Source organism: Panthera uncia (assembly GCF_023721935.1).
Source record: "Panthera uncia isolate 11264 chromosome A1 unlocalized genomic scaffold, Puncia_PCG_1.0 HiC_scaffold_16, whole genome shotgun sequence".
Taxonomy (NCBI): Eukaryota; Metazoa; Chordata; class Mammalia; order Carnivora; family Felidae; genus Panthera; species Panthera uncia.
Window position 1 is genome coordinate 49,767,120 of NW_026057576.1, and position 14,421 is coordinate 49,781,540.

At 42.2% G+C, this 14,421-nt stretch overlaps 1 protein-coding gene across 2 annotated transcripts in view; it reads left to right on the forward strand.

Annotated features, from left to right (window-relative positions):
- Positions 1–1,634: 1,634 nt before the first annotated feature.
- SLAIN1 (SLAIN motif family member 1) overlaps positions 1,635–14,421 on the forward strand; it is a 62,385-nt gene continuing 49,598 nt past the window's right edge. For both annotated transcript variants that reach the window (XM_049647109.1, XM_049647110.1), the window contains exon 1: positions 1,635–2,449. In XM_049647109.1, coding sequence (XP_049503066.1) covers positions 1,827–2,449 — 623 coding nt within the window. In that variant the 5' untranslated portion in view covers positions 1,635–1,826. The remainder of the gene's footprint in view (positions 2,450–14,421) is intronic.

Genomic DNA, 14,421 nt, shown 5'->3' on the forward strand with positions numbered 1-14,421 from the left:
GTTCTCATTGTGTCTGTTGTCTCCCTTTCTTTGTGTTGCAGGGATACTGCTCCCCGCATCTGCCACTGAGCATGCGGGAAAAATCCTTCAATAGATTCTTTACTTAGGACTTTCAGTAGTATTACTCCACTTCTCCAGGTTTTAGTAGTCGCCAGAATATCCAGAAGATAGACTGAAACTTGGAAAGGTGATACAGGTGGTTAAGTGGTGGTCTAGCAAGCTGGAACTCCAGATAGGAAGGGTCAGGGTAGTTGCCACACATGTTAATCTAATTTCTGGAGGCTCTCGCCAAGCAAGTTAAATGCAGAACACCCACCCTACAGGCAGAAGCTAGAGATACAGATTGATATCTGAGAAGACCCAAGTGTTTCTGAACAGAGCCAAATCTAAAACCAATGAATGATAGGATGTGCTAGCAGCTCCAGAAGGATGCGGTACATTGTTACAAAGATTGGTATGTAAAGTCCCTGAGAAGGAACTTTCACTAGATAGCGTATCATCTGAGGATGAGAACCAGTTCTGTGCACTTTTCTCATAATAGAATCTTAGACTTTTCTCTGTGCTAAACACTTGCAATCCTCAGTCAATATTAATTGAATGAAACTAGTGATTCAACTCTTCTGCTTAAAAGCGTCCCCCTTCCACCGCCCCCCTCCCCAAGCAGATTTGCCAATGGTTTCCAAAAGATGTAAGGAGAGCAGGCTGGCAGGCAAGATTAGGGATATTGGGATAGAGGTCTAAGGTTTTGTTTTTCTCTGTCCTCTCCCGCTCCGTAAGTCTGACCTAATAGCTTGTAAATTATTAAAGAGATGGAGCACTGCACAATTTTACTCATGTTTCGCCCATAATGAGTCTTGCTTTTTTGCTCACTGCTTGACGGCCAACTCGTGTCTGGCACAGTTAAGTGGTCAAGGATCTTTGGTTTGATAAATGTAAGAACATACATAGTATGGAAAACGTTCTTGTTTCATTATAACAAACACTGGCGGTAACAGAATAATTTAAATTTGACTAGAATAAACTAAACACTTGGCTCTTTAGCAGCTGGCCACTGTCTTCGAAGGATTTCTTCTTTCTTCTCCGCCTCTCTCCCACCATTTTGTTTCTGTATTACCAATTAATGGATTAATAGCATCGTCTCAAAGTCTTTATGTTCCACGTTTTCACTTTTCGGCCCTTATAGTTCCCTGGCCCTCTGGTTCTCTATAGGTTTCATAAACCAGTGGCTAGTGGCTAAGTTCCTTCTGCACAAGAGCTCTTGGACGGTAGCAAACCATCTGGCACAAGGTGCACCCCTCTAGGGCAGGCACCTGCAGCGGCTTTTTTGGAACCCCGCCCCTGGTTCAGAGATCCGCGCAGTTCGCACTCTCTGCAGCTGCGGGAGGAAGTGCCTGTGACGGGAAAGTTCAGGCCAGGTCCAATCAAGCACCGTGGGGTTAGGTGGCGGGAGCGGGGCCTCAGGACCCCAGGACCCCTGCCCAGGCCGCTAACGGGGCCCGAGGGAGCGCCTCTTCCACCCCACCGGCCCCGCCCACCCGGCGTTCGCGCCCCGCCCCGCCCCCGGGCCGCGGCTAAAACCCGGAGCCGCCGCTGCGCCCAGGGGACCGGAGGGACGCTCTGAGCATGTGCAGAGCTGCTTGGCGGCGGCTCCCTCGGCCGGAGGCTGGGGCTCGGTGCTGATGCTAACACCCGACTCGGCCTCTGCCCCAGCGTGGTCGGCGCCCCGGGCCCGGGCGGCAGGGAAGGAGCCGTAGCCTCCCCGCGGCCCGAGGAGCAGGCGCGGCGGCGCGCACCCCCCGGCGGCCGCGGCGCCCTCGGGGCCCACGATGATGGCGGAGCAGGTGAAATGCGCCTCGGCAGGGGGCGGCTCCGGAGCCGGCTCCGGGCCGGTGGTGAACGCGGAGCTGGAGGTGAAGAAGCTGCAGGAGCTAGTGCGTAAGCTGGAGAAGCAGAACGAGCAGCTGCGGAGCCGGGCGGCCAGCGCGGCCGCCGCCCCGCACCTGCTGCTGCTGCCGCCACCGCCGCCCGCCGCGCCGCCCCCCGCCGGGGCCTGCAGCCCGTTGGGACCGCGGAGTCCCCCGGCCGTCGCCGCCTCGGGGGGGCTGGGGCTGGGGCTGGCGTTGGGCGCCGGGGGCGGCGGCGGCGGCAGCGGCGGCTCCAGCCCCGCGTTCCCGGGGACCTACTGCCTGCCCAGCCCGGCGCCCTCCCTGCTCTGCAGCCTGGCGCAGCCCCCGGAGGCACCCTTCGTCTACTTCAAGCCGGCGGCGGGCTTCTTCGGCGCGGGCGGTGGCGGGCCGGAGCCGGGGGGCGCGGGGACGCCGCCGGGGGGAGCCACCGCGCCGCCCTCGCCTCCCTCGCCTCCCTCGCCGCCCCCGACGCTGCTGGACGAGGTGGAGCCGCTGGACCTGGAGAGCGTGGCCGCTTGGCGGGACGAGGACGACTACACCTGGTATTGCCGAGCTCCGCTCCCTCCCCCGGAACCCTGGCCTCCGAGGCCCCGGGACGGCGGGGAGGGCGTGGGCTGGGAGGAAGAGGGGGACCTCGCCATTGCCCCCGGACGTGGTGGCCTGGCAGGTGCCCAACTCGGCGACGAGCTGAGGCTTTTCATGAGGGCGGAAACCTGTTTCTCATAGCTCAGGCTGACCCAGCTGGGGATGGATTGGTCCCCTTCATCTCGCTGTATTCTGCTTTCTGCTGAGTATTCGGTCCCAAGCTCCTTTTTCGCATTAACTGAAAAATCTATGCCATCTTTTTGCTACCCAGTCCTGCGTTTTTCTCCCAGTCATTTTTGGGAGTAACGGGGGATGGGCAGGGTTTGGCCTCAGTTTGCGACCGTTCCCTGTCTTTTCTCCCCAGCGAACGCTGGACAGGCTTTGCGTATCGTCCCTTTCCGTGGCATCCCAAGCCGCCTGGTGATGGATCTCTCCTTAGAGATTCGTTCTTGCAGTTTGACTTGTGCAGTCGCATGTCCTCTTTTGCTGCATTTTCATTGATAGCTTCTCATTTCAAAGACTGACTTGGTTTTTGAAATGTGCTGCCACCACCGGCTTTCCTATCAGTAATGATGTCAAAAAATGAGGGCTTTTCGGGGAATGGAGTGAGCAGCTTGAAAACACTGTTACTTAGAAACCAAGGATCTGTCTTTAATTTTTTTTTTTAACTCAAACTGTTGATTGAATAAAAGTGAGATTAGAGAAACTTTTTAAAATTTTTTTTAGAAGCCGTAAGTTGGTTATCAGAAAACTTGTGGCTGGTAGCATCTTTTCATTTGAAATCTGGTTCGCCCTTTCTGTGTTCCAACCGTGACTCACTTTGGGGAGGTCTAGTTCCCTTTTCATGCTGCTTACTCGTGGAGTAAGTCCTTTCATGACTGATTTCTTTTAGTTGGCTCATATGCTTTCCTCCGTCACTAGAGGTAGTGGGATATGGTAAGATGAGCAGAAGCCCCAGATGAGGTAGAACTTAGTCCCTGCAGGGAAAACCAACAGCATTCACCTCTGCAGGGCTATGTGGCATGGAATGGTTGTAGTCCTTTTATCTAGGGTCGTTTTACTTAGGACCCTTCCTGTTTTGGGTCAGCTGGATTTTCCTCACTCTCTGTTCCTGTTGCATGAACACACAGCGGGAATGAGAAATGGAGAGCCTTCCTGGTTTCCCATTGAGAACTGTAGTGCTCCTTTAGACTCTGAGAACTCAGACTGCAAAAGTTTAGTAACCAATTGATTTGATTGGGAGAATCAAAATGTACGGAGCTACAGCAAAGCAAACTCCCCCTCCCCCTCCTCCTCAATACTCGTCCAAAGCAAACTCCTCCTCCTCTCCTCCTCCTTCCTACTTGTCCGCAGCTGTGCTGGTAGCTCAAGTTGTAAAAATCAAAACCGCTTACCACTTTGGGGAGAGTTAAGCCATTCTTTAGAAGTTACACCTTTATTTTTGTGAAGCCCAGGCTGTGTTGTAAACTCGGTTTCAACCTGAATATGGTACTAGAAGATGCTCTCATGCTGGTTGTTCTTAGGTTCTATGATAACTATAAGCCCTTAGGCCACTTTCAGATTATTTTATGTTGATTTAGTCCCCACTTGGCCTTTCCTAGAGATAACGTACTTAAATAGTAAAGGAGAGCTTGCTTGTGTTTTTGATCCTATGTGTTAAAAATACTAGCATTTTAAAATGTGTTGTGATATACTTACTGTTGTCTAACTATTGCTAGAATTTTGGTATGTGGGCTTTCCTTTTGTAGTTTTCTGTTCTTCAAAATAGTATTGAAATGACTTTGAAAAACAATGACCTCCTTAGTAGGATTACTGTTAGCCCTTCAGATGGTTCCCAGTGAATGTAAATTATAGCAGGTTCTACTGATTTCACTCATGGAGTAGTTAGGTGACTACGTAAATCAGTGCCTTGACGCTTTACAAATGTTTCTCCAGACAAGTGGCATACTGTTTTATGGAGTATCTTTCTCAAAACAAACCTAGGATTAGAATCTCATGTGGAAAAACAGAGGGATCATTACTCTCAGGTGGGATGTAATTTAAAAAATTTTAAGGTCGCCTGATTTACAGAAACCTTTCATGGCGTTTTGTACACTAAGGTATTTTTGTATTGCAGTATTTTGGCCTGTTGATAAACAAATAAACAGGGTCTGATTTTCAGAGTTTAACCCGCTTGTAAATGCTTGCAAAGCCTGGTTTTCCTTCATCACTGCAAACTGTTTAAGTACCTGTCCTGTAGTGTCACAGATAGGGTGCTTTTCATTGGATTCCCTAGATGTTTGCAGGGAAGCAACGTATTTTTATTTCCCCTGTTAAGAAACAACTGTAGTGGATAAGAAGTAACTGAATATTTTTAAAATATCTAAAAATAGTTTTACATTTTCACTATAAAAAAAAAACACACAAAACAACACAACCCAATACAAAAGTGAGTGTCAAGTCACAGGAGTCTCCCCTCTTGTTCAGTTCACTGCCATGATTGAGTTTACCTCTGTTAACATTCTGTAGATCCTTCAAGATCAAAACATGATTATACCAATCAATATGCAAATATATACACATCAATTTTTTTACTTACCTTTCACTGAACATATCTTGGACATCTTTGTCTCCCTGTGGCAATCGCATCATTGTTAAAGTAACAGTAGTAAGGATCGGCTTACTGTTAACATATTGCTTATAATTTTTCATGCATTTTTATCATGATTTCATCCTTGGGGGCTAAACAAAATTGATATTTGATTATTTAGAATAGTATTTCCCACTAAGATGTCTTATCTTCAGGAAAGAAATTCACAAACTTAGATTAATTCTTGAATATTTTAAGAAGTTCTTTCCTATAGGTCCATTTTATTCTAATAAAACTTTGGACTATAACTGTTCACATTTTATTAACCTGGACAACTCTTGGCTCAAGAGTTATGTGTAGAAGGAAAACAGTGACTCATAGAATCAGTATTTGCTTGATGATGGTTGATTAGTTAATGAACGATCAATCAGGTCTCTTAGATCTTTTCCCCAAACAATTATTTAATCTATAAGCATCTTCTGTTTACAAAAAACAAAAAACAAAACTTTGTGAGAAGGATGGTGTGTTCTGCTTTTCATTTTGATGAAAAGCTTTGAAAGAAAATAATGGTCTCATGTCTTCAAATATTCATCCCAGTTGAATGTGAATTGTTTGATTTTGCTTTAATCTTAGCAACGGCTGTTAGAAATAAGTGTCTCAGAAAACTAGATTTTGGTTCCAGAACCTTAATTCTTTAATCCATCCAGTTGTTTTGATCCCATAGTAAACTTCTCATCCTGCTCTACGGAATCTTCAGTGATCTTCCTGCTAATTTGACAGCCTTCACTTTCCAGAAGACCATAGGTGAGAAAGTAAAGGGGGAATCTGTGAGTGTCAGGAGCAAATACGAAGGTCCAAGGATTGAAGTGTTGATACATACCTGGACCGTGTGACTGCATGATATGCCAGCCTGTAAGAAGGATGGTTTCAGGATCACTGTCCCAGTGTCGCCAGGCTGAGAGGCACCAGGGTATAAGGAGGAGAAATCAGATTGGTATGAAGTGGTAAGGGGAGCAGTAAGTTAACTGTGTACTAGACCTTTCCATGACCCATTTCAGCTCCCCTGTTTCGTGATTGAGGAACTGAAGCTCCAAGGTGGAATGATTTCCAAAGGCTCCACCAATTAGTTACTGAAAGGTTAAGACCACATTTCAGATTGTTTACACAGATTCTGAAGCGTTTACACCACTGATATTTTCCCCTAGCTTGGTTATGACCCATTAGTGTGTTATAAAGTCAGTTTAGTGGATTGACCAGCATTTCTTTTTTAAAAAATGAAGAGCAGAATATAAAATCAGAATGCATCGTGTCTTATAACACAAATTTGTCTTGATTAAACTTCAGTTTTACATGTGTGTGCCTTGGCTTGAAGTAGTAATTGTATTTGTGCGATATGATCACAGTCAGGAAAATTCAGTTTTACACCATTTGAAAGCAAGACAGTCTTGGGGAAAGTAGGTGGAGAAGCACAGCTCTCTGAAGATAGGGCAGCACTGGGGAAAGTCAGGTCTTGCACACCTCAATCAGGAAGACAGGTCTATATTCAGAAAATGCCAAATAAAAATATGCCAGCTAACATAAAATACAGTCCTACAGGGCCTTTATTTTAGTGAAGTGGCAATTAGAAGAATATTGAGACTTACGTAAAAAGGATGTGGCAGAGATTTTGAACTTGCCCAATTGGAAAGGACAGGAGAAAAATTCATAATTATACAAGGGGGAAATGGTGATATGTACAAACTAAGGAAAATTTAATGAATGAGATATTCATCTTTCATGTGTAACACCCAAGACCCTGGACAGCTGGCTAAATCATTGCCAATTCTTTATCAGAGCTGCTGAACACCTTGTACTATGCATATGGCACAGCTAAATTAGACCACCTAAGCTGTTTTTTCCATAATTGATTTTCAGCGAAAAGACCAGAGGGTGCTTCACTTTCTGACAATGCTAATTGAAAACCTGAGTGTTTTCTAGAAGCAAATGGAGTTGACTGAAGCATGTGCTGAGGTCTTTGAAACACTGCAGTGAGACATAGAAATAAAAATTTAAATTGAACTGTGGAAGGTTGGGGGGGAGAGTCTTATAGGACAATTCCATAACTGAAATTTGGATTTCATGTGTCCTTTTAATAGCTTACTGGCAGGAAGTTTGCTTTGCAGTGGCTGACCATTTTGATCCTAGCAGGTGCTGGTGAATCAAACACTTTAATTCGACTAAAGATTGATTGATTGTGCTTATCAGTGCTAATGTTTTAGCTTTTCTTAAAATAGAACTTGCGATGATTGAAGGCTCTTAAATTACATGTCTGAAAACTGCCACATATTACTTCTCAGTGACAGGTTCCTAAAATCTATGTATATATTTTGCTGTGTCATTTGTTTTTGTGTTATCAGAAGGATGACTTTAGAACCAAATGTCTACTTGAGAGTGAGATTTCTGGGTCGTTGTAATACTTCCTTTGAAACCTTCGGATTATTATTTTGGTTATTCCTGTCCCTCCCCATGTTAGCACTTGTATTAAGTGAGGCCATCAAGAATGAAATGTGTGGAAAAGAAGAGATTCTGTGAGAAAACTAACCATTTCTAGTCATGTGCTTTTGGAAGTTATTGAAGCAAGGTTAAAGAAACTTAAGAGTGTGACATTTTAAAGATAGCTTTTCTAATATTTGAAGAATTCTCAAGTTTTAGATGAAGGTTTTTCTTATATTCTTGCCAGATTGTAATATAGTTTCACCCATGAAGCTATAGAATTTGAAAGAGCAGTTTGGAAGGCAGGAGGTATGCTGTATTAATGATGGCAAATTAGGATACTGTGATGACAAATAAGGTGATTTTTATGACTTTTAGGAAGATTGGAACCATGTAGGAGAAATACAAGTTTTACCTTGCTTATCTAATTTTGGAGTTATGTTGTACTCAAGGAGTCTGGAGTTTTGTGATCTCCATCTGCCTTTTTTCTTTATTTACATCCAGCTCTATGCCTAGCCATAGAAATAGTAGGCTCAGAGCTATCCTGGGTAGGTTGTTTGGAGACTGACTGAAAATGATCACTTATTTTTTGTTTTTGTTAAGTTTGTGAGAGAGGGAGGGAGGGAGGGAAGAAGGGGGGGGGGGAGAGACAGTGTGGGGGGGGGGGGGGCAGAGAGGGGGAAAGACAGAGAATCCCAAGCAGGCTTTGCATTGTCAGTGCAGAGCCCGATGCTATGCGGAGGTTGAACTCATGAACCGCGAGATCATGACCTGAGCTGAAATCAAGCCAGAAGCTTAACCGACTCAGCCACCCAGGTGCTCCTGAAAATGATCACCTGTCTTCATATCATCCATTTGCACAATGCTTCTAAAGTTTTATTAAGGTAATGCAACAAATACGGCAAGGCTTTTTATAGAAAGCAGCAGCCCTCTATTGTTCCTACCTCTGAGTCTTCCACAGAGGCATCACTTGATACTCGTCTGGCTCTGTGTTTCACTTTTTATTTCTAAACAGTCCTCCATACTGTCTTAGACATTTGTAGACTTGTTTTGGAAGATGAAGACTAAGCTCTCTTCTCTTCACCCCCAAACCATCATATCTGCTTTCCCTACTCCTAATGGGATCTTTGGATTAAATCCTATGTAACGCCTGTATTATAACTGTTCTTAGCTGAGCCCTGTGAATTGTGTGTTACATTTATTTTCCTCTAATCCCTCTGTTGCTCCAAGAGTTAGTAATGGATTCTCTTTTTCCCCTTCAATTTCTTTAATCCCTATTACTAATTTTTTCAAATACTCTATAAAAGCCATATATTCCTTGATTAGGTCATATATATCTGACAGTTTCTCTCTTTTTTCCCCCCCTCTTTTTGAGGAAGTGTGTGTGCAAGTGGGGGAGAGGAGCAGAGGGAGAGAAAGAATCTTAAGTAGGCTCCACACTCAGTGGGCTTGATCCCACGATCCTAGGATCATGACTTGAACTGAAACCAAGAGTGGGATGCTCAACCAACTGAGCCACCCAGGCACCCCCATTTGAGTCTCATATCTGTTTTAAAAAATTTATGCCATTCCTTCTGGAACTTTTAAGCCCATTGCTCTAGTCTTTACTGTTTGCTTCTTAGGCTGCAGGCACAGTGCTGTTTCTATGGGAATTCTTTAGGTTTCTTGCCTTTGTAGGATCCCCCATTTTTAAAATTCTTTGTCTTCATATTTCATTTATTCTGGTAGGTGGGACACAGCTTCTAATAGCTTTATGAGAAAGGGCACATTTATGAGAAGTACACTGTGAAATCTTGTATATTTCAAAATGTCTTTATCAGGGTGCCTGGGTGGCTCAGTTAAGCGTCTGACTTTTGAATTTGGCTCAGGTCATGATCTCATAGTTCATGGGTTCAAGCTCCACATTGGGCTCTGTGCTGGCAGTATGGAACCTGCCTGGGATTCTCTCTCTCTCCCTCTCTGCTCCTACCCAACTCTCATTGTCTCTGACTCTCTCAAAATGAATAAAAAAATAAAAATGTCTTTTTTCTCATAAAGATTCATAGTTGGGCTCGATATAAAAGTCTAAGTCAGTTACTTTTCCTTATGTTTGAAGGCATTATTCTATTTTCTAATTTTTATTGTGTTTTATATATTGAAGTGTGCTGTGATTTGGATACCTAATCCTTCTTGATTTCTTTAGCTTTCTTTATCCCTAGTTTCCTAAAATGTCACGCTGTACCTTGATAGAGGCCTTTCTATTTGTTGTACTGGACTTTGTAGGTGTTTTCACTTTAGAGACCAGTGGCCTGCCTTCAATTCTCAGAATTTTTTCTGCCTTTTAAAAAAAAAAAATAACTTTTTCCCATGTGTGTGTGTATGTGTGTGTGTGTGTGTGTGTGTGTGTTTTAGAACCTGTAAAATAAGGTGCAGGCCCACCTGTACAATCATTTAATTTTTTAATCTGTCTTCTTTCATTGAAAGTAAATCTGTCTTTGTTTTGCATCTGGAAGACTTCTTGATCTTTCAAACTCACTTATTGAATTTTCTGTTTCTGCTAAAATAGTTTCATTTTCCAAGAATGAAGAAACTCTTCCTTCCTTCCTTCCTTTTTTTTTTTTTTTTTGTGAAAGCAATGTTTTCTCTCAGATGATACCAATTTTAGTTGTTTTAGATTTTTCATCAGTTCCATGCATTGATTTCTCAGTTCTTTTTTTCTCTACTTTTAGTCTCAGCCTTCTATTTAAAAGGAATAGTCTAGGTATCTGGTGTCATTGATTATCTGTTTATACCCAAAGGAGACAGTTACTGAAATTGATCTGAAGTTCAGCATGGGTAGAGCTCTTCATAAGTGATTGGATGGGTAGTCAGTTCACGTTTCATTCAGCATTTCTAGGTCTTCTCTTGGGTTCATCTGTTTCTCCAGACACAATGCTTCTATACTGCTGAGAGATAGAAGTAATTCAGTCAATTCTAGGAATGTAAAGGGAGAATGGGGTTAGGGTTTTAACCAGTCAGCATGTAGTCTTTCATTTCATGTCTCTGGCTCAGTAAAGTACTTCATCCTTCGTTCTGCTAAATTGATGTGCCTGAAGTCAGAACTTCTGGGTCAGCCTGTCCAGATCTTAAGTTGGCTCTGGTCTTAAGTTGTGATGGCAAAGAGGTGGTGGGACTGAGCCTGTTGGGAGTGAGCAATGCTTTTGAATATGCTACAAGGCTGTGTGGTCAAATTAAAGAACTATATTGCATAGGCCTAAGGGATTAAGGAAATCTTCTTAAAGAGTTCCCTTATAAGTAAGAAAATCCACAAAAAATGACCTCAAATGTCCAACTGAGGCAACCTGGTTGGTGGAAGCTTTCTTATAGAAGATAAGAGCAGTTCTTGTGATGCTAGAGGTAATGGGCAGAGCAGTGCTTCAGACAGTAGCTTCCTGTGGCAGCTGAGAGGATTTGAGAAAAAGCAGAGACTCAGGCGGTGACCTGAATTTGTGCGTTAAACAGTGAGGATAACTTACTAACTTAAAGAAGTTTAAAGATAATTTCCACAGTTGACTAATTTAGTGGTTCATTTCTGTCAGGGCTGTGGCACCTGCTTGTTTCACCTGAATTCATCTGATTCACCTTGAGATGGCTACTCAAGTCTCAAGGACATTGAGGGACAGAAAACAGTAGGTTCCTGTCTTGTGAATTTTTTAGCTTTATTGAGACAGTAGTGAAGTATAAGCTGCCTATATTAAAATATATTATTTGATAGATTTTGACATATGTACACACCAATAAAACCATCACCACAATTAAGAAGAGTGGACATATCTTAATGCTCCAAGTTTCTTTGTGGCCCTTTGTATGCCCTCTCTCCTCCTGCCTACCTCCCATCAAGGCAACCACTGGTCTGCTTTTGGTCAGTTTAGATTAGTTGCATTTTCTATACTTGCATATATACAAAACTATATAGTATGTACTGTTTTTTGTTGGTTTTTGGTCTGGCTTTTTACAATCAAGATAATTATTTTGAAATTCTTCTGTGTTGTTACATGAATCAATAGTTTATTCCTTTTTATTGTGAGAGCTGTTAGACTGTATGGATGTAACAATGGTTTGTTTATCCATTCATCTTTAAATGAACACTTGGGCTCTTTTCAAGTTTTGGCTATTCCAAATAAGTCTTTGTGTGGACACATGCATTCATATCTTTTGACTAAGTACTTGCTGTTGAGAGGCTGGAACAGAGTAGGTGTATGTTAACTTCTTACGAAGCTGCCAGTCTTTCCCATAGGGCTTATGCTGTTTCACATTTCCACCAGCACTGTATGAGAGTTGCCATTGCACCTTATTATCACGGATACTTGCCATGGCCAGTCGTTTTAGTTTTAACCGTTCTAATAGATGGGTAGTAGTACCTCGTAGTGGTTCTGCTTGGCATTTCCCTAAGGACAAATGATGAGCGTATTTCCTATAATGCTGTTTGCCATTCATAGATTTTGTTTGGTAAAATGTTCAAATCTTTTGTCCATTTTTAAAAATTGAGTTGCTCATTATTAAGTTTGCAGAGTTTTTATGTATATTCTACATACAAGTTTTTAAACCAGATATGTGATATGCAAATATTTTTACCCAATCTGTGGGTTATCTTTTATTCCTTCTCTTTCAGAGAGCAAAGGTTTAATTTTAATTTTAGTGAAGCCTAATTGATAAAAATTTTTTTTTCTTTTATGGATCATACTTTCCATATAAGAAATGGTATCTAAGAAATATTTACCAACTCAGGTTTACAAAAACTTTGCCCATGGTTTCTCTTTAAAAGTTTTGTAGTTCCAGGTTTTCCATTTTTGTGAACATGTCTTGAGTTAACTTTGGCTCTTGTGTGAAGGCTGGGTCAAAGTACTTTCTGCGGGGTGCCTGGGCGGCTCAGTCAGTTGAGTGTCCAGCTCTTGAATTAGGCTCAGGTCTTGATCCCAGGGTTGGGGGCTCAAGCCCACCATTGGACTCTGCCCTGAGCATGGAGACCGCTTAAGATTCTTTCCTTCTGTCCCTCTCTGCCTCTGCTCTTCTCCCCCTGTTTGGGTGTTCTGTCTCTAAAAAGAATAAAAAAATTTGCTTTTTGCAGATAGATATCCATTTGTTTCAGCACGATTTGTTCAGAAGACCATCTTTTCTTCATTGAATTGTCTTTATACTTTGTCAAGAATCAGTTTTCCATATGTGTATAGTTCTGGCCATTTTGTTTCCCCATTGATCTGTATATCTTTACGTCATACTAAACTGTCTTCACTGTTGTAGCTTTGTAATGTGTCTCGGTCAGTGGTAGCTCTTGAACTTCATTGTTTTTTAAAGGTTGTTTTGACTCTTCTAGGATCTTTGCATTTCCATATGAATTTTAGAATCAGCTTTTACATTTCTTTAAGAAGCTTACTGAAATTTGGGGATTTTGTTAAATAGATAAATTTAGGGGTAATTTACATCTTAACAATATTCTGCCTTCTAATCCATGAACTTGGTCTGTATTTTTATTTATATCTTCTTTAATTTTTTTCAGAATGTTTTGTACTTTTCAGTGTAGAGGGCTTGACATACTTTGTCAGATTTATCCTTAGGTATCTTATTTTTTTTTTATACTATTATAAATGGAAAGTGAAATTTCAAAAATGCTGATTGTTGCTAGTATAGAAATGCAGTTAACTTTTGTATGTTGATCTGGTATGCTACAATCGTGTTACTAAACTCCCTTCTTAGTTTTGGTATCTTTTTTGTAGGTAGATGATCATGTCATCTGTGAATAAAGATAGATTTATGACTTCCAGTCTAAATGTTTTTATTTATTGCATGATTGTACTAGCTAGAATCTCTAGTCTTTATATCGTTCTTGATGTTAGGGGAAAAGTGTTTAGTCTTTCACTGTAAAGACACTGTTTTTGTAAATGCCTTTAATCAGATTAAGGGTGTTTCCTTTTTAATTTGCTGAGAGTGTTTAATGGATGGATGTCCTATGCTTTTTTCTTTGTTGAGATTATTACATGCCTTTTCTGTGATAAGCTACACTGATATATGAATGTTAAGCCAATTTTCATTCCTGGGATAAACCCCACGTGGTACTGATAAAGCATCCCTTTTACATACGGTTGGACTCAATTTGCTAAAATATTCAGATTTTTGCTTCTGTGTTCATGAGGGATATTGGTCTTCAATTCCTTTCTTTATAATATTTGGTAGAATTTAGGAGTGAAGCCTTCTGGACCTGGGCTTTTTGTTGTGGGTAGTCTTTTACATTTATATCCTTTAACCTTTAACCTGTGTGGTTATATTTAGAGTGCATATGTTGTAGACAGCATATAATTGGGTCTTTTCTGATCACTTTAAAAATGAGGAGAAATGTGCTCACGTGCCCATCAGAAGATACCCCTTAGTTTTTATTGGCTAGAATTGTTTCCAGAGCTTGTGCCTAAACCAGTAATCAGGCAACTAGGAATAATGGAAATACTCAGATTGGCTTAGCCCAGGGCACCCATCTCTAGGTGAGCTCTCCAGACACTAATATCAGCATCACCTGGGAACTTGCTAGACATTCAGATTCTTTGACCTCATTCCAAATGTACTGAATCGGGTAGGTTAGACCTGCCTGCGACCAAGTGTTTAGCAATTTGTGTTTTTAAAAGCCTGCTAAGAGATCCCAATGCACCAGAGATTGAGAACAACTGACTTAGGCTAGCCTTTACTTGGGAGTCTAGAGCAAGCCACCCAGTACTGGACAGTTCAGAGGTCTTTCAGCAAGGGAGGGTGAAAAGGATGGATTTACATAGGTATTAATCTTGTCACGGTAGACCAAGGTGGGGCCCAGGAATAAGTTTTGACTAATCGCTGTATTTCCGATGAAGGGAGGACCGTGGTTCACTCTCTAAGGGAAGAATGTTC